This window comes from Phocoena phocoena, chromosome 19 (assembly GCF_963924675.1).
Source record: "Phocoena phocoena chromosome 19, mPhoPho1.1, whole genome shotgun sequence".
NCBI lineage: Eukaryota > Metazoa > Chordata > Mammalia > Artiodactyla > Phocoenidae > Phocoena > Phocoena phocoena.
The window spans coordinates 52,778,321-52,798,807 of NC_089237.1; the positions used below are offsets into that span (position 1 = coordinate 52,778,321).

Sequence of the window (20,487 nt, forward strand, 5' to 3'; positions counted from 1 at the left end):
AGGGTTGTAGGTTTTCTCATTTGCTAGGCTGGTGAGATGCCCCATCCTGAGAGGGAAGCGGGCCTATGTGGACACAGGGACATCCTAAAGGCAATAGGGGGTATCCAAAGGGAGACCAAAGTCCACGGACAGGAAGTTCAACTTAAGGGAGCTTGGGGGGCCAGCCACTCAGTCCTGCTGTGGCTGCGTCCACCTGCAGGTCTCTGACCCTGTTTGGCTGCAGGGACAGCGGAGCAGACCCACTGACACGAAGGTCCTTCTTCCTGAGCCATCATTCAACGTGTCTTTTTTTGGGAAATCCCAGGGGTCTGAGGTCTTCCCCCACCTTGGAGTCTTCTAGTCTTTGCTTTCCCAGCGTTTGGCTTGGTGCCCCTGTGGATGCTTCCCAGAGGCAGCCCTTCTCTGCCCATCCACCCCTCCTCCCACCACCAAAGGATGGTCCCCTCAGCCCCGCTCCAACCTGAGAGGAGGCAGAGCCCCAAAGAGAGTGGTTCAGGACCCCAGGCCCGGGGCTGGGGCGTGGCGAAGCTAGACCTGGAGCCCAGCCCTGGTGCGACCCCAGGACTGGCTGCCCGCGGCCCTTCTTGCCCCAAAGCTGCCGTCTCTGTCTCTGGCCACCTATCACATTTCAGTCGTTTTCCCAATGCTGTCGTCCGTCCCCCACCTCCCAGCCCCTACCGACCCTCCATCATTCTGGCCTAAGCACCTCTAGCATCCCAGCACCCAACAGCAGTAATAACATAGAAGGTCATCTTGCTGACCCTAGGCCTGCCCTGCCTCAGCTGTCCCTCCTAGATTCTGGTGACGCATCCCGACCAGCAGCCTTATCCTGAGGTAGCCTGGGTTCCCTGGTGATCACGTGATCCTGGACATTTTGCTTTTTAAATTCAGGGATATATATATATATATATATATATATATATATGCAGACATGTACCGTGTGTGCTAATTTCGTAAATGGCTTGGGTTCAGGGAGGAAATTTGAGCCCTCTTTCATCTGTAAATATTAGAAAAGTTTGAATCAGTAGGTACAATTATCAGTGCAAACAATGTACCCTACACTTTCCAAGATTTCACGAATCATTAACTGTTTTGTTTAAGAAACACTAAGAGAAACACCCACCAACAACAAGGATGGCAGGTTTAAATGAATTTTGCTTTGAGAATGTAAGAAGAGGCTTGAATGAGCTGGATGCCCCGGGGCAGAAGTTCTCAAGATTTGTTGCACCTTAAGCAGCTGTGCCTGGGCTCCTCTTTGGACCAATTAAATCCAGGGAAAGGGCTGATTCTGAGATGCTGCCGGGACCGAGGATTACAGCTCTGCTGTGTTGCCAACCTGGGAACCGCTGGCCCCATGCGGCTATTTAAAGTGAAATTAATTCACATTAAATAAAATTGAAAATTCTGTTGCACAGGCCACATTATAGGTATTCAACAGCCATACGTGGCTAGTTGGTTGCCATACTGGACACTGCAGATGATAGACTATTTCCATCATTCCAGAAAGTTCAGTTTCACAGCGCTGCCCTAAGGAGTTGCCAAGTTCAGCTTTTGTGGCTGGGGGCAGAGTGGGCAGGTCACCCTTGTGTAAAATGGAGGTGCTTTTCTGAGGTCCTGGGCAGGCTGATGGCCACAGTGGGAGTGCGAGTATTTGGGAGTTGGACCTGTTATGGTTCCTGTTTTTCTGCCGGGCTGTCACTCTATAGGGTCGAGAAGCTTCTGGAAGTGTGTCCTGGGAAAGTCACGTGGGAGACACCCAGGGGCCCGGGGCGACTGGGCTGAACGCCGGGCCATCCTCACTGGGATGGTGCACATCTCCCACAGGTGGTGGGCAGGTTGGGGAATTGTTTGGGGCCCCGAGTGCTGAGAGAATGGAGGATCCCGCAACTGCCCCTGAAGCCTTTATTCCCTGCGGGGTGACCCTTTTGGCCCCCTGCAGTTAACCCTCCTCTGGGACGTTGAGTTTCTCCTTCACCCCACAGGCCACCACGGCAAAAAAAACCTCAGGGAAGAAGGTGCGGAGGTACACGGCGGCCTTGGGGATGGGGTTGGCCAGGAAGACCTCTTGCTTCTTGCGTCTCACCGTGCGCATCACCTCCTCTGCCACGTCCACGGGGTGCACACCGTAGGTCAGTCTCCTGAAAAAGACTGAAAAGCCCCCAGGAGGGGCAGGGCTTATAGCCTCGGGAGGAGGGGTGTAGTCAGAGCCCCGCCCCCCTGCCCCCACCCCCCCGGGGTGGGGACGGGTGTGCGCTTCTGGAGTCTCAGTCTTGGGACCAACTCTGCCGTCTGCTGGCTGTGCGCCCTGGGGAGGCACTTTACCCGCTGCGCCTCAGCTTTCACATCTGTAACGTAGGCACAGTCTCCTGCCCCGTTAACATCCCAGGATGGTTATGAGCCGTCGGAGGGGATGAGAAAGAGCTTAGAAGATAGGAAGCTGCCGGATGTACGAAGGGGCTGTTGTTTACAGTTGTTGCGAAGCTGTGTTTGTCCAGAGCCTCCTGGAACCTCTTGCCCACGTCTTTTTTTTTTTTTTTTTTTTTCCGGTACGCGGGCCTCTCACTGTTGTGGCCTCTCCCGTTGAGGAGCACAGGCTCCGGACGCGCAGGCTCAGCGGCCATGGCTCACGGGCCCAGCCGCTCTGCGGCATGTGGGATCTTCCCGGACCGGGGCATGAACCCGTGTCCCCTGCATCAGCAGGCGGACTCTCGACCACTGCGCCACCAGGGAAGCCCTTGCCCATGTCTTGATTCATCTTGATTCCCTAATGTAGATAGAGCCTCGGGCAGGGGGTAGCTGCTCTGTGTAGAGCATTCTAGAATACTGATCATAGGTGCATTTACAGACCACTCAGGATGTGCTGGTTGCTGTTCCAACCCCTCTACGAGCTGGAACTTTCAGTCTTCCCTATGAGTCTACAAGTTAGGTATTACCATTAGCCCTCATTTTCCAAAGGGGAAACAGAGGCAGAGAGATGAAGGGAGTTGCTTAATACGTGACTGAGGCGAACTTCACATGCAGGCAGTTAGGGCCAGACTCTGAGTTTCTCTGTGCTGCCTTCTAGAGCAAGGGGAAGAGGAAGTTCTCGAAGACCAAATCCTGGCTATTCCACATGGGAAACTGAGGCCCAGAGGCGGGCAGTCCCAGTGGCCAAGGTCACAGAGCCTGTGACTGACGGAGCCCAACCTGGCTTCGGTCTGCTGATTGCAGGTTAGGATTCCATCTATCTGGTGCCTCAGGACCTAAGTTTTGGGGTCCCTCCCAACTGTTAGCTGGCTGCAGGGGCCTCACCGTCCCCAGTCTCATGCTTCAGGAACACGCCCCTGGACCCACCCCTCCTCCAGAGCCCTCCGGCCCCTGTCCCTCTGGCTTCGCTCTGAAAGCTCACATTTCCAGATGGAGGCCTCCCAGTTTCCTTGGCCTGGATGAACGTGGTAGGAGCGGATGAAAGAGGGGCTCACGGTGCTGACGATGACGTCGTATTCCTCCACCTCGGCCCGCAGGCAGTCGAAGAAGCCGAGCGCTGCGTGCTTGGCCGCGGCGTCTGGAAGAGAAACCATCCAGGGGTGGGCATGGGTCCCGCTGTGCTTCCCAGGAGGGGCCTTGGGGACACACATCCCTGCGAGCTCTGTTGGGAGAGGCCTCAAGTCACCTGCCCCTCACTTCGTAGATGAGAACAGAGAGCCCTTGTGAAGCAGTGGACAGATGCAGAGATGAGACGGAATCCAACTTAGCCACTTGCCCGCTGTGTGACTTTGGGCAAGTGACTCATTTTTACCTAAAGAGGCTCAGTTTTCTTATCTTTAAAATGGGCATAATACACAGGGAACTATATTCAATATCCCGTGATAAACCATAATGGAAAAGAATATGAAAAAGAGGATGTATGCGTGTAACCGAGTCCCTTTTCGGTACAGCAGAAACTAACACAACGTTGTAAATCAACTAGACTTCAGTAAAATTAAAAATCGATAAAATGGGCTAAATAAATAAATAAATAAAGTGGGGATAATATCACCCTACCCAAGTGAGAAAATATATATAAAACATTTCAGCCGGGAAGGCTGATTCCCTGAGAGAGTGATTTCTCCAAGGCCCTGAGGCCATCAGGGTTAAGAATGCAGGAGCTAGGACTTCCCTGGTGGTGCAGTGGCTAAGAATCCGCCTGCCAATTCAGGGGACACGGGTTCGAGCCCTGGTCCGAGAAGATCCCACGTGCCTCGGAACAACTAAGCCCGTGTGCCACAACTACTGAGCCTGCGCTCTAGAGCCCAGGAGCCACAACTACTGAAGCACGCGCAGTGAGAAGCCCATGCATCACAACCAGGAGTAGCCCCCGCTCTCCGCAACTAGAGAAAGCCCGTGGGCAGCAATGAAGACCCAACGCAACCAAAAATAAATTAAAAAAAAAAAAAAGAAATGTTCCAAGGAAAGCAGTGCATTGGGCTCCCTGTTAGTTGGAGGCCAAAGGGCCACTTGTGTTGCCCACGCCACATTGTATCATGTCACTGCTCTCTGTGTCCCCAGCACCTGGTTCTAGGCATTCGATTGATGTTTGTTGAATGAATGAAGGCAGCGAGCAAGTGGAAAGTAATCCACCTGCTGAAAATGACACGTATGTTTGTGAGTGGGAGGAATAGTGGTGAGGTTCTAGATGGGCTTGGGCAGAGACGGAATGAGGTACGTGGCAAAGACTGCCCTGTGTGGACCCAGCTCTATTCTTCTCCCCATCCTGGGCCCACAGGCGGACTACAATTCCCAGCATCCCTTGCAGCGAGGGGGGTAAGCATGTGACTGGCTTCTCGACAACAGGATGTGAGCAGTGCTGTATGGGCGCGACGCCCTCTTCTTGCCAGCAGGAACCCACGTGGGGTGGGAACTAGCTTTGACCACGTGGAAAATGATGGCAAAGCTGTGACTTGGCACGACTCTGGGCCCCCGAGTGACCACGTGAGGAACAGTGATGCCCGCTGAGCTGGGCCATCCCATTTAGACAGTTATATGGAGGAGGAATAAAGGTCTTTACAGCACTGTCGGCTTAGCCTAACTAATGCAAACGAGAAAAGGAAAGTAAAACACTATTAGGGGGATATGATGGGCTGAATTGTATCCCACCCCCAAATTCATATGTTGAAGTCCTAACCCCAGTATCTCAGATTGTGGCTGTATTTTGAGATAAGGGCCTTTAAAAGGTAATTAAGTTAAAATGAGGCTGTTAGGGTGGTGCCCTAGTCCAATCGGACTGGTGTCCTTATAAGAAGAGCAGGAGACGGCAGGGGTGCCCCCACACAAAGACCATGTGAGGACCCGGGGAGCAGGCCATCAGCAAGCCATGGAGAGAGGCCTCGGGAAACATCAAGCCTGCCCACACTTTGATCTTGGACTTCCAGCCTGCAGAGCTGTGAGAAAATACATTTCTGTTGTTTAAGCCACCTGGTCTTTTTTTTTTTTTTAATATTTATTTATTTATTTGGTTGCACCAGGTCTTAGTTGTGGCAGGTGGGCTCCTTAGTTGCGGCTCGCCGACTCCTTAGTTGTGGCCTGTGAACCCTTAGTTGTGTCGTGCATGTGGGATCTAGTTCCCTGACCAGGGATTGAACCCAGGCCCCCTGCATTGGGAGCGGGGAGTCTTAACCACGGTGCCACCAGGGAAGTCCCTGGGGTATTTTGTTGTGGTGGCCCCAGAAGACTACATCAGGCCACCCCACCCACCCTTTCTTCATTCCTCTCTCCCTCTCACCTTTCTACCCCCCAGACACTTACTTACCCAGCTCCGGTTTTGTGCATGGTACTTCGGGCCATAAGGAAACGTATGAGACACGTTCCCCCACCTTCTCACATCCTACCTAATGGGAGGTGGGAATGTCTCCAGAATTCTCCCAGTTGGGTCCCAGGAATATACACCGAGAAGTCTCTCTCCTCCTTGGACTTTTTAGAGGAGTCTCACCTTTGGAATTCTCTCTCAAGCCTTCCCTGGAATTGGGTCCCTTTCCTTTTCTCCTTCCTTCTTCCTCAGAACCTCTCCATCCCTCTCCCCTTTAGGGATGTGCACCCCTCCTTTCTTTCCCAGTTGTAATCATTCCTGTCTCTCCAGGGGCATCTTTACAGAGAAGGGGGCATCTGAGCTGGGGCTGTGCACCCATGTCAGGAGCGTGACCTTGATCTGGCATTGATCGTGTCCAGCCAGGATGTGTCCTGACCGCCTGTGAGACGTGAGCTTCTGGGGGCTGAGGGGAGGGCTTATCTTTATCTCCCATAGTCACCTGTGTGCTGTAGATGGTCAAAACTAGGAGCTGAAGGGATGAGAGAAAAGCCAACAGATGCTTTCATCTCTGGACCCTCTTCCCCAGTGTAACCCCACGCCTAGTCCTAGATGCACATCTCTTGTCTTATAAAACACGTAACAGGGCTTCCCTGGTGGCGCAGTGGTTGGGAGTCCGCCTGCCGATGCAGGGGACACGGGTTCGTGCCCCGGTCCGGGAAGATCCCACATGCCGCGGAGCGGCTGGGCACGTAAGCCATGGCCGCTGAGCCTGCGCGTCCGGAGCCTGTGCTCCACACGGGAGAGGCCGCAACAGTGAGAGGCCCGCGTACCGCAAGAAAAAAAAAAAAAAAAAGACATATAACATAGGACGAAACATGTTTGTCTTAGCAACTCACAGGCAGTACGGAATGGGATTCCAAGCTTCCCTTGAATGTTATTCACTAACACAATTTGTCCGGTCCTCCGGGAAATCATGTTGGGCAGCAGCGCTGGAAAGCACGGGACAAAGAATCACGGTTACAAGTCTGAGACCGAGTCAGGCAGAGCCCTTCCCCTCATCACGGGGGCTCCTCTGCCTCCCTGACAGTTAGATTACTGTGGGACACAGATGGCATGGACCCTGGTTACCACTTATCCAGTGTTTCCTAAGAGTGGGCTGGGCTCGACCGGAGAATTGCTGGGTTATTTTATTTTATTTTATTATTTAATTTCTTTGGCCTCGCTGCATGTGGCATGCAGGATCTTAGTTCCCCGACCAGAGATCGAACCCAGGCCCCCTTCAGTGGAAGTGCAGAGTCCTAACCACTGGACCCCCAGGGGAGTCCCTGGGTAATTTGAAATGACCCATCCATGTGCATGGAGTGACACTGATTGCAATAGTGAGAAAGGTAATCCCTTTTCAACTGTCCTATTGCTTCCAGTAGGAAAGTTGGTTCCAATGGGTCTTTAATACTACTCTTGCATGTGCTAATCTTCTTTAAAAAAAGAGAGGAAAAACCTCAGCCCTTTGTCTTGGGAGAACTTACTGCTTTGTTCTGATTTCAGGTTTTCTTGTATTGATGGAGAGGGAAAGGGGTTTTTAATTTATGGTAAAGATTTTCTCCTGAATTGAATTAACTTATAAATGAGGAAATTTAGAAAAAGATATGGAGTAATAATAGCACAGATTGAATAGGGAGATGGCAGAAAATATCATAAGACTTAAGTTTGCATTCCTCACCGTGGTGCCAGGGACCCTGAGCTCTCAGAGGTTGAGTGAAGGACACACCTTGGCTGGCCTGCTTGGTGTGTCCACAGCGATTGGGCTGGAGGAAACTGTAACCTCTGGGGCATCATCTTAGAAGCTCTGGGGAGTCATCTTTCTGCTCCCAGTACTTCTTTCCCTTCAGCTGTCACAGCTCTCAGAATCCCATCATCATGGAGATTCTGGCCGTAGAGAAGGCAGCTCTAAGATCATGGCCAAACACACTACTCCCTACACGTAGACGTTCTCCATGCTTATGTTCTCCCTTTTGTGCTTCTGCTTTGATAAACTTTATTTGGGATGCGAGGAGGGCTTCAACTCTTGCTTCTATTCCATGTCATCTCTAGCAACACCCCTAACCCCAGCTTCAGATCTGCATTTGAACTTGACCCTTAGAAATCTCCACACAGGAACCACCATTTTACCTTTAAAAGGGAGACATCCTCCTGCCTTCCTGTTTCTGCAAAGGGATTGACAGTATTCTGGGTCTCTTGCAGATAAACTCTTTTTCAACCTTGGACCAACTGTCATGATTAGGAGCAGATCAACCACAAGGTCAATATAGTAAAAGATCTGCAGGGGGGCTTCCCTGGTGGCACAGTGGTTGGGAGTCCGCCTGCCGATGCAGGGGACACGGGTTCGTGCCCCGGTCCGGGAAGATCCCACATGCCGGTGAGCGGCTGGGCCCGTGAGCCATGGCCGCTGAGCCTGCGCGTCCGGAGCGTATGCTCCGCAACGGGAGAGGCCACAGCAGTGAGAGGTCCGTGTACCGCAAAAAAAAAAAAAAAAAGAACTGCAGGGGATGAAGACAATGGTCCAGAGATGTGGGATGGGATTGGAGGGGAGCCATGGATATGAGTAAGAAAGGAGGAGAAAAGGGCAGGGCTTGGGGAGGGGGCTTGATGGAGAGGAAGGTTGGAATATACCAGTCAGAGACTTTCACAATCCCTTTTCTTTCATCAACATTTACAGTCAGATGCTGAAAGCTTTCACCAAATAAGCAGGGATTATTCTGAAAGAGGGGCTGGAGGCTCCATCCAGAATTGGGTGACTGTCTGGAAATATAACAGAGCCCTCTCTAGCAGCCAGTGGGAAGGTCAAACTCACGAGACCTTTGGTCAGTGTGATGGGTCCAAAGTAATTGGCATCCATGATCTTTTTGTCGAGTTCCAGAGAAATCTTATGGGCAGGCCCCTTCACCTTCATGCTGGCATTGTTGATGAGGATGTCCACGCAGCCATAGCAATCCAGGACCTCTTTGGCCACATCCTGGACACAGCTGATGTCCGAGAGATCCAAGAGGACCAGCTTTGGGGTGAATGTCTGCTGGACCAATGAGAGAGTCAAGACACATGTGGGTACATCCCCGCAGACCTTGGGACCCTTCAATCTGAGAGCCACCCATTTTGAAACTCAGAGCTCATGGAATGACTACAAACAAATGATGAGGAAGAAGCAGAGATGACTCTGGGAGGAAGGAAATTGATGGAGAAAATGCATCCTTGGGGACCAGAGCAACAACAACATTCCCAACACGCAAACATGCAGTCATAAGTCTGAACTTCTGGTTAAGGGGCCGGACCTGAGAAATCCAAGTGGAGGCCATGCATTGATTCTGCTGGTGATGTCATTTCTTATAACACTTCTGAGCTCCTTTTTGGAAATCGCTTTCAAACTGGCTTCCAAGCCACAAGAGAATCTGCCCAGTACTTTGTAGCCACGTTTAAGTTTTGGCCAAAATCATACAGTCAACACAATTTTTTTGGAACACCATCTATGTGCCAGGCGTTTGTGTTCAGCCCTAAACATTTGATATCGTCAGGATTCTCATGGGTTAGAAGGGATACAGATGGAAAAATTGATTTTACCATATGGTGAATGCAATCCCGGTGTTTGACAAACACTAGCCCTGAGATACGGCCTTAAAAAAAGGCTCCCTGGTCAAATTTGCTTGGGAAATGCAGACTATCATATGTTCTTTTTGCAAATAACACAATGCACATTTGCATAGCAAAGGCCCTGAAAAGTCCTGCAGTAAAGAAATTAGTCAGACAAGCTCGGCCTAACTCAGTATTTCCCACACAGTTGACTTCAGAACCTCGTTTTTACTACTTAATAACCAATACCCAATAAGATCCCAAGAAACATACCTTGGACTATGTTGTGTTACCCTGGTCGCTCCATCTCCTCAAATACCAGAGTTAGTTATGAATGATTTTTGGCTATTTCCAAAATCAAATTCAACATCAAGGGAGAAGATCAAAAAAAAAAAAAAAAAATCCTGAAGAGAACTCTATGAAGGCAATGTCTTTTTCTTTTTTTCAAATAAATTCATTTATTTATTTATTTTTGGCTGTGTTGGGTCTTCGTTGCTGCACACAGGCTTTCTCTAGTTGCAGCGAGCGGGCGCTACTCTTCATTGTGGTGTGTGGGCTTCTCATTGCCTTGGCTTCTCTTGTTGCGGAGCACTGGCTCTAGGCGTGCGGGCTTCAGTAGTTGTGGCACGTGGGCTCAGTAGTTGTGGCACACGGGCTTCGTTGCTCCGCGGCATGTGGGATCTTCCCAGACCAGGGCTCGAACCCGTGTCCCCTGCATCAGCAGGCGGATTCTTAACCACTGCTCCACCAGGGAAGCCCCTGAAAGCAATTTCTTAAACAATGCTCCAGAAATGCTTTGAAAACCCCAGCTGCATTGAAATGTGTTCACCTCCTGTGTAACTTCATGGAAGGGGACTTCACATCCCTGATTTCTTTGAAGGAAAAATTTTTTTTTTTTTTTGGCTTGCGGGATCTTAGTGTCCTGACCAGAGATTGAACCTGGGCCATGGCAGTGAAAGCGCCAAGTCCTAACCACTGGACTGCCAGGGAATTCCCTCTTTGAAGGAAATATTATTTGAAGTATTAATTAAAAAATCAGCCATGAGTGTTTATAAACAGAGCCCATATCTGTGACATACCATATTTTCTGGATCCTCTTTGAATCTGACTTAAATAGAATGGGCGGGGTGTGGGGGAGGCTCAGAGGCTAGAGGCACGATGAAGGGTCAAAATGAGCCAACCCCCAACTTGGCAGACTTACCTGTGTCAAGATTACGTTTCCCCGGACTCCCCTGGTGGCGCAGTGGTTAAGAATCCGCCTGCCAATGCAGGGGACATGGGTTCAATCCCCGATCCAGGAAGATCCCACATGCCTTGGAGCAACTAAGCCCCTGGGCCACAACTACTGAGCCTGCGCTCTAGAGCCCACGTGCCACAACTACTGAAGCCTGCACGCCTAGAGCCCGGCTCCGCAACAAGAGAAACCACCGCAATGAGAAGCCCGTGCACGGCAATGAAGAGTAGCCGCAACTAGAGAAAGCCCAAGCAGAAACGAAGACCCAATGCAGCCAAAAATAAATTAAATTAAATTTTTAAAAATACATTAAAAAAATTACATTTCTCCAAAGCAAAATTTCACCCAAATCTCACCGAAAGAGCTGCCCTGTAACACGCAACGAAGGCTAAGGGTGTCCAGGGGTTGCCCATGCCGGCTGCCAGAAGGCCTTACCTTGCTGGGGTCAGCCACACTGATCAGGGCATCGTGTAGACTCTGAAGCCTCTCCCAGTTCTTTCCACACAGCACCAGCCTGGCCCCGCTGGTATGGAACACCCGAGCACACTCTGAGGGGAAGAAGGAAGGAGGACAGGGCACACTGTGCATGAAACCACTGATGGAGAGCCCCTCTTTCTTACAAATTCAAGGATTCAAAGAATTCAAAAGCCTGAGAGCCATGAGTTCCTTTAGAGGTCATTGCATTCAGCTTGCTCTGGAATTTCTTCTTGTTTCCAGCCTCAGCACGGTTGCCTCCTGTGAAGGGCATCTCACTGGGGTGTGAAATAACCCCTCCTCCATTGGGTAGTTCTGATTATTAGGACATTCTTTCTTAAACTGGACAGAAAGATGACTCTATCAAACAAGACCCCCAGAAGCACAGCTCTAAATATATCTCAATCTGAAGATATTGGAGACAGCTGCCATGTTTTTTCAGCCCAAATGTCACTAGTTTCCTCCACGTTTTCTCTGTGGGTCGATACTCCAGCCAGGGTTCTTTTTATTAAGAAAGGAAACCTGCCTGCTGTCTAGTAAGTTTTACTCTGGATGAATTTCTGACTCACCCAATGTCCCAGTGTGGAGTCTTAACCACTGGCCTGCCAGGGAAGTCCCTCATCCAATGTTCTTAACTGGGAAGTAGTTGGTAGATACAATTATTCTTATGTGGCAATAACAGTGATATTTAAGAACAATAAAAGCTAACAGATTTTGACAGTTTACTTGCTTGGGTAGCTATTGAAAGGGATTCCCATATATTAGCTCATTTAATTCTCAGTCATCCCATGCAGCAGTTTCTTAGGTTGGGTTCCCTAAAAGCAGAATCTAAGACAGGGATTCAGGCGGCCAGGATTAATTCAGGGAGAGTGTTCTTCAGAGAAAATCTGTCAGGGAGTAAGGGCATGGGGTAGGGGAAGGGGAAGGATAGAGTCTAGCTTTGGCTGGACCCAAGGAAGGCTCTGGACTGTAAACCCAGCTGCAAGACTGTCCCACCTGGATGCAAGGGGACTGTCTTTTGTACACGTGTGTCAACCAGTCGCCGATGGTGGGCTGCCTCCCTCCGGGGGTGGGTACAAAGGGTGTCCTCTTGCAGAGGGCAAGTCTATGAGCCGTGGCCACCAACACTCATAGGACCTGGGGATGGATGAACTGGCCAGGTACAGGAATCTAGGAGGGGCACCAACAACACCTACTACAGGGGAGTAGCTATTACTGTCCCATTTTTACACCAAGCACTGGTGACCCGGGCTGCCTGGGGATGCCAAAGGGTAGTTGGGCAGTACTGGGTGCCCACTAGGGGCTGGAAATCCTGTGTGCCATGGCTCTAAATGATCTTACGTTTGTGTGATTTTCTCCTGCAAGTCTCAACAGCTGGAGCAGATGGAGAGAAGGGGGCCAGCTGGACAGGACAGTTGGCAGGGGTTTGAGAAGTGGGCATTGTGGGCAGGGGAATTGTGGTATTGGAGAGGGAGCAATTGATGTGCTGGACCATTCAGTCTAAGCCAGATGGGAGCAGAAGTGAAGGCAGGAGGGGCTGATGGAGAAGGAAAGGAGGAGGCTCTAGGGAGGGGAGGTCTCTGTGGTCAGGGGAAGTTGTGGTCAGTTCTGCTGACAGAGGGAAACTTGAATCAAGAAATAACTGTGTGGGGCTTCCCTGGTGGTGCAGTGGTTAAGAATCTGTCTGCCAATGCAGGGGACACGGGTTCGAGCCCTAGTCTGGGAAGATCCCACGTACCGTGGAGCAATTAAGCCCGTGCGCCACAACTACTGAGCCTGCGCTCTAGAGCCCGTGAGCCACAACTACTGAGCCTTCATGCCACAACTACTGAGGCCCGGGCGCCTAGAGCCCGTGCTCTGCAGCAAGAGAAGCCACCACGATGAGAAGCCCGCGCATCACAACGAAGAGTAGCCCCCGCTCGCCGCAACTAGAGGAAGCCCGCGCACAGCAATGAAGACCCAACGCAGCCAAAAGTAAAAAAAAATATATATATATATAAAAAAAAATAGAGCCGAGTATTCATAAGAATTTAGCATATGGTAAAGTTAGCACGTTGAATCAGCGGGAAAAGAACATATTATTTAAAAGAGGTTTTTGGCCCACTGGATAACTATTTGAGAGGGAAAAAATCTAAGTACAATATACCAAATGTATTAAATAACTAAACGTAAAAATAGAACCATAAAAGACCTAGAAGAAAATAGAGATATATTGTTTTGGGGAAAGATCTTTTAAGCACAACACTGAAGGAAGAAATAATACAAATTATTTACAGGTTTTTATCCTTAAAAAAAAATCCTTCCTTACAGAAGAAAACACAAATAAAAATTAAGAGGGAGATAAATTGAGGAAATCTATTTATAATACATATGTCAGAAAAGGGGTTAATTTATTTAATCCACAAAGAACTCTTGTAAATCAATAAAGGCCCTAATAAGGAAATTGGCTAGTGAGATGTGTAAGCCAATAATAAAGAAATGCAAGTTAAAACATGACAATCAAAACAAAATTGGTGGGCTTCCCTGGTGGCGCAGTGGTTGAGAGTCCGCCTGCCGACGCCGGGGACACGGGTTCGTGCCCCAGTCCGGGAAGATCCCACGTGCCTCAGAGCGGCTGGGCCCGTGAGCCATGGCCGCTGAGCCTGCGCGTCCGGAGCCTGTGCTCCGCAACAGGAGAGGCCACAACGGTGAGAGGCCCGCGTACCGCAAAAAAAAAAAAAAATTGGTAATAATCACATATTCACTGCTGGTTGTAGTGTAAATTGCTACAGTCTTTTGGAAGAAAAATTAAAAGAATCCTTAAAAGTAAGCATGGCCCAGTTATTTTATTTATGGACATTTATTCTAAGGAGATAATTAAGAATGTCTGCATGGAATAGTTAAACTATTATTTACCTCAATATCATAATAATAAAGAGTTGGAGATGTTGGTTAGGGATGGAGTATCTATATATCGGTTATTTCAAAGGCTTTAAAACTGATGTTGCAGAAGTGGGTCTACCAACATGGAAATCTCACAATATAGTAAGTTTTTTTTTAAAAGATTCAAACAGTGTGTCTAACACAGTGCCATAACACTTGACTCTGTGTTATTGGTTGTTCAATTGCACCTATGATTATGTAACAAGATTTAAAATTGGGATTTCCAAGATCAGATATAAAATTCCAAAGTGACAGTCCAAGATGCAGATTGTCAAAGAAAATTACTGAAACCCTGTTTCATGAATACCCTTTACTCCTAATAGGATGCAAACGGATAAGGCAGAGGAGAGAGGGGACTTGGAAAGAGGGCGTTTGTGGAGAGAACACCGTTGGGTGAGTTTTTGCCCCTTCTCTCCATCCTAGAGAGAAGAGAGTGACCATATGAACACACACTGTGAGTTCCCTGCAGCCGGGAGCCCGGAGTGATGTCTGAGTTGCACCTGGGGAATCTCATGGGCGTCACCAACTATCCCAGAGTAGAGGGAGGAGAGCTGGGGCTGCCCCAGAGGTTGGTCTCTTTACTGAAGGACCCTCCCATCCACCACAACCACTTGGACCAGAGGTGAATTATGAGCTGGCTGGGAGCTCTTGAATTCTGCCCAAGAAGACCTCTGAGAAGGGCAGTGGGACTCTAACGCAGGGCGTACGTGCACAGACTGCCCCAAACCAGGGGTGGCACGGGAACTGAGCAAGGGGAGTGCACCTGCCCCGCGGCAAGTGCAGGTGAATAGCCCAGGGGGCACCTCTGAAGGACCCACAATAGAGCCCATGAGAGAAAGAATCCACTCGGTTTTGTTTTTGTTTTTTTTTGCGGTACGCGGGCCTCCCACTGCCGTGGCTTCCCCCGTTGCGGAGCACAGGCTCTGGACACGTAGGCTCAGCGGCCGTGGCTCACGGGCCCAGCCGCTCCGCGGCATGTGGGATCCTCCCGGACTGGGGCACGAACCCGTGTCCCCTGCATCGGCAGGTGGACTCCCAACCACTGCGCCACCAGGGAAGCCCTCCACTCGGTTTTAAATGTGTGCCAGGCATGGAGCTCGAAGCCGGCTTCTAAGAGTGTCAGTCAGCTGAGAATTTTTCCTGTCTTCCTTCTCTCCTCTCCTTCCTGCCCCTCCACCCCCAGAGGGGTCAGAAAGAGCAGCAAACTGGCCAGCAACTCGCCCTAGCTGGGGGCAGGTATGGGAAGGGAGAAGGAAACTTGAACTTCAACGAAAACAGACACGTTTATCAATGTATTGGACTGGGCACTGCAGTTTCTGAATCAAAGCTATGTTTGGGAATTTATTGTGACCAAAGGGTTTGGTATAATCTAATAGTGATCAGAAAAGCTACGAGACTGTCTGATTTTTTTCTTTTTAAATCAAGATGCAAAGGAAGACTTTCCCTTCTGCATGAGAGACCCGGGGTGGGCTGTCTCCCTATACCCCTCCCCCCATGTGTGCTTGCCCCCTGATGGTGATACATCTCAGCATCATACAGTTGCTGGAAGGAAATAGGATGAAGAGTTCCCGAGTGGGTGGGGTTCTGGGTGTGTTTTCGGTTCTTTTTTCTTGAAAAATCCTCTTTAATATATGTGGTTCCTATAATGACACAATTCGCTAAAAGAAACTTCACCTGGAGGGGGAATGCCTACCCTCCACGCGCGTTTGGGCTGTAATTCTGAGTGGCGGCAGCAGCTGCGCTGGGTGTGGGCATTCGTGGAGGTCATGTTTCACAAACCAGAGGGGCGTGGTTCAGTGAGCGGAGCGGAGTCACCCACCACCCCGCCGCTGGTGAGTGGTGAAGCCAGGAGGGGCCCCAAGTGCTGACATTCCCGTTGGGTGCCTTGTTCCGCTGCTGACAAAGGAGCAGGTTGGGGCTCTACTGTCCCTGATGACGGGCACTCTTCCAGGCTGGCCACTGGGGCAGGGTGAGGGTCTGTGGCCAGGAGCCAGACCAAACCCGTGGCCTTGACCTCCTTGGGAGAGGCAGCCATGGGTGTTTGTTACCATCACCCATTTCCCCCCCTTCTCTGCTGACACCTCACCTTTGCCAGGTGGACCCGGGAGGCTGGAGCCCAGTGGTGCATCACTGCTTTGGTGCAGTCCAAAGGCACGCTCCCAAGTAGGTCCTTTCTGCCAAGGCCAGGCATTAGGTACAATACCCAGGTGTTCTTATTTCGTTCTTTATCAGCTCAGCACAACCTATATCTTGTATCAAGCACGTGGACGCCAGGCTTGTTCTTTTTCACTCAGCAAACATATTAATACACGGAGCCCTTATTTCCATAGTTGCTCAAACCTAAGATGCCACCCGCCTGCAAGAGGCTTTCTGATTTCAGAGATATTAAAATGCACAAGGATGGCCCGTGACAATTGTAAGATGCCGTTGACTGAGAGACAGTTAGCTCAATTTCAGAAACGTTCAAAGGGGAAAAACCGTGCATCTTAGAGGTGATGAAACATAGGCAGGGTCTGTGGTCTCTGAAACAGTTCAAGTACAGTGGTTACGTATTTTGAGAGTCACTCTTGCTGCAGACACAATGGGTCCAAGGTGACCCCATCCCTGACTTGGCCGAATTGTGTGGGTTTGGGGTGAGGGTTAGAAGTCCTGATCTCTATCTGTCTGGTTTCAGACAGCTTGGAACTGGATTCCTTGATGCTGTCCAGAGCTACCTGCTGAGTTCAGTCAGGTTCTGTGGGACTGGGCATGTACCGTGGGCTGTGTGTAGCCTACATCATCCGCTTGGTGCCCTTCACTTTTTTCTTGCCTTGGACCTGAGAAACGGAGCACTTTGAACCCAGAATCGCTGTGGTCAGCAGCATGTCCTGGCTAAGCGTTTATTTAAGGTCACCCGTGCCCAGCTTCTCAAGCTACTTCTAAATACTCGGACTTTATTTTTTTTCTGCTTTGCATTTCTTTCTAGGGTGAGTCCGTAAGAGACAGTGAAAAAGATCAGTGACACTAGTCATGACAAAGACTAGACCATATTCCTCTGAAAACGCCATTGTGCTCCTGAGATATATTTCCTGGACACCTGATTTGTACAGTGTTTGCTTATAATAGAATGAGACTTTTAAAAATAAATAAACAAGACTACTAAACCAAATATACATCTCTCAGCAATAGATAGAAGTCCCGTCTAGTAAGACAGGAAATCAGGACAGTTATAGAGCAGCCTTCTCAACCAACAGGATCGAATCGACATTTGTAACTCACTTCATTCATGGGCAGCAGAACGCACGTGCCTTTCACACACCCATGGATCAGTCACCAAGAGAGTCTGTGCCCTGGACCGACTGAGAAATACCCAGATACGCCACTAACGGTAGTGTATTTCTGTGAGGAGCCGTGGGACCCAGAAACCAGCGCCTTAGGGACCGTCCAAAAGGGAGGAGCCATCGAGGTGCCAGGGAATGAAGGTGACGAAGGGGTCTCAGGTTGGCAGCTGTCCTGATGCTAGGTGGGCGTGTTCTGCTTGAAGAACGGTCTTCCCCAAAGACTGACTCTGCATGTCCCTGGGTGGGTGTCTTTGCTCCATTTCCCTAGGGCACCCACTACTCTCTGTTGTCTTGTGTCTGGTCTGACTGGCAAACGTGTGTGCCTGGTTTGTCCCCGTGGAAGATGGAATTTGCGTTCCCCTGTCCCTTGTGAGTATAGAGTCTAGTGATTCTGGATATCCTCCTTGGGAACTGCTTCTGGGACCCACATAGGGGCCACATAAGAACCTAGTTTTACTGCCTTACTCTTTCTTTTTTATCTCGTGTGGTGAACCCAGGTCGATCACCCACTGAAATGGAACCCATTCTTGAAGCATGCAGATGGGCTGCTTTTGGGGTGCCCAGGGGAAGGAGAATCCGAGAGAATTCCCAGATGGGAGGTTACAAATGTTCTCGTAATGGTAGCACCATGGGAGTGGGTACCCAGCCCACCAGCGGGCCTCTTTGGAAGGGGCAGTGCTCATTTCAGGATGTAGAGGACTCAACAGATACTGGTTGAGTGACCTAATGAGTGTTTGGCTGGTGGGTTTGACATTTGATTAAAAATAACAAAAACAACAGCAAAAATGATACCCAAACTATGTGACACGTGGGGCTGCGCTACCATTGTTAGGGATGAGAGAGAATCTTAAAAACCTAAGGGCATTTACTATCTCTTATGTCACACATGCCGCCAGCAGAAGGGCCCTCTGAGACCATCTGATTCAGGAGTTGCAAACGTAAATGCCTTCAAGGCCAGGAGGTGATGTGGTTGAGAGAATCAGGCCGAGTGTGAGACAATAGGGACTAGTGGGGTGTGTGGCACACTGGTGTTTGCACGTTCTGCATAATTATCACCGTTGCTAACTCTTGAGAGATGCCCACTCTAGTTCCAGGCACTGTTCTAAGTGCTCTCCATCTATTAATTCGTTTACTCATCACAACAGCATTATGAGGCAGAAAGTATTAGTATCCTTGCTTTCAGATGAGAAACCCAAGGCTGAGCAGTGCACCACCAGCTGGTAAGTGGGGGAGCCAAGACTCCAACCCCACCCCCAAGTTTGGCCTCGTCACCAGTTCACTGCCCCAGCTGAGGGCTTTGCATTTCGAAATTTCTAGAAACCCCCCTGGAGGCAAAACAAATCTGCAGACCGATTTTGGCCCTTAGACTGTGAGTTTGCAGCCTCAGATACTCCAATCCCCTCGTGTCTCAGGCGAGAAAGCTGCAGCCTCCAAGAAAGAAGACACTTGCTGGTTAATGACAGATGCTGGGAGAGAACACAGCCTCGATCCACCCCCGACCTGCCTAGTGGGCTCACCCATACGCCACCCTGTTGCCTCTCATCCTTCAGGGCAGGAGTGGGCACAAGAGGGGGCAAACTCGCTTACCCTTGCCCAGTCCTGAGATGGCATCGGTGATGACCACCACCTTGTTCTGCACGGCTGACTTGGACCACAGATTGGACACCTCCTGGTAGATGAAGAGGAGGCCGCTGATTCCCAGGAGCACCAGGGGCAGCATGAGGACAGCTGGGACTCCCATCTTGTGCTGGGGGAAAATGGGAAGAAGGAATCCGCTCTGCAAAGAGACTCTGATCGGGACACGGGGCAGGGGGAGGCCTGAGGCTTCCGGCTGCACTCATGCCCCAAGCCCGGAGCCCGCTGTCCAGGGAGCCGGGCTCTGTGCAGACTCCCAGAGGGCTGCTTCCTAGAACACCTGGCCGGCACGCTAATCCCCAAATGGCCAATGAAGAGAAAATTACTCACGGTGTCTCCAGAAGCAGATGGAATCCGGCCTGCCCTCCCAAAGGTTAATTACAAATTTAATTAAAATGGGTCTGCATTTTTGGAAGGAAAGCCATGTGTTAAGGCCACTTGCTTGGGCCCTAATGGCTATTTATAGCTCTCTGTGCACTACAGGGCTTTCGGGGTAAATATAGTGTCTCTTCTGATATTCAGGAACACATGCTGGCCGGGTCTGATTTCAGAGTTCCTGCCAAGCCTTTTAAAGCTCTCCCGGGTGCCTCACTATTAGAGATTCCTCTGCAGTTTGGGGGCTGGGCATTAGGGATTGGGACCTGGGATTTCAGCACGAACACCCTCGCCTTCTCTTCCTATAACCCTCCCATCAGGTAGCTTCCATGTAGCGCAGACCGGTGTGGCAGTGAGCCATCTGGCCTTCCCTTTCCAGTTGGGGGTGAAGAGCACAGAAAATCTGTTAAACGGAATGGAGCCTGTTGCAGAATGAAACACTTGGAAGTGTGACGTGAACTATGGGAAAGAGCAGTTTGGAGCTGTTCCTCTTTCGTCAAGTGCTTCCACGTTTCTGAGCCTTAGCTTCCTCATCTCTAAAATGGTCACAACGGTCTCATCTTGCAGGACTGTTGGGAGAACAAAATACCACGCTGCATCTCAACAACAGACTCTTGAGAAGATCACTCTCGTTATCTTTAGTGATTGAGAATACTAAGAACGTATCCCAAATGTCAAATATTTTAATTACTTAAGGAAACTCAGTAGGATTAGAAGTGGAGAGAGATAGTAGCTGCTATGGAGAACAGTATGGAGGTTCCTTAAAAAACTAAAAGTAGAGCTGCCACATGATCCAGCAATCCCACTCCTGGGTATATTTCTAGAAAAAAATGAAAACACTAGTTTGAAAAGATACATGCACCCCAAAATTCATAGCAGCACTATTTACAATAGCCAAGACGTGGAAACAAACCAAGTGCCCATTAACAGGTGGCTGGCTTAAGAAGATGTGATATATATAGAGAGAGAAATGTTGCCATTTGCAGCAACATGGCTGGACCTAGAGATTATTATGCTTAGTGAAATAAGTCAAAGACCCATACCATATGATACCGCTTATATGTGGAATATAAAAATAATACAAATGAATGTATATACAATACAGATTTACAATCCTAGGAGACAAACTTGTGATTACCAAA

The 20,487-nt window shown here is 49.8% G+C and overlaps 1 protein-coding gene across 3 annotated transcripts; it reads right to left on the minus strand.

Annotated features, from left to right (window-relative positions):
- Positions 1 to 1,899: 1,899 nt before the first annotated feature.
- Positions 1,900 to 19,424, minus strand: DHRS7C (dehydrogenase/reductase 7C). Of its 3 annotated transcripts, none has more exons than XM_065897367.1 (6): positions 19,301 to 19,424; positions 18,923 to 19,082; positions 11,055 to 11,167; positions 8,621 to 8,831; positions 6,661 to 6,753; positions 1,900 to 2,148 (listed from the first exon to the last, which is right to left on the minus strand). In XM_065897367.1, the coding sequence occupies exons 2-6, from the start codon at positions 19,074 to 19,076 to the stop codon at positions 1,940 to 1,942; spliced, it is 780 nt and encodes a 259-aa protein (XP_065753439.1). In that variant the 5' UTR covers positions 19,077 to 19,082; positions 19,301 to 19,424; the 3' UTR covers positions 1,900 to 1,939. The 3 variants fall into 3 exon arrangements, with proteins under 3 accessions (XP_065753439.1, XP_065753438.1, XP_065753437.1); XM_065897366.1 differs by lacking the exon at positions 19,301 to 19,424 and adding an exon at positions 3,389 to 3,544 and having other exon boundaries at positions 1,940 to 2,148; positions 18,923 to 19,076; XM_065897365.1 differs by lacking the exon at positions 19,301 to 19,424 and adding an exon at positions 3,389 to 3,544 and having other exon boundaries at positions 1,940 to 2,148; positions 8,621 to 8,834; positions 18,923 to 19,076.
- Positions 19,425 to 20,487: the final 1,063 nt, after the last annotated feature.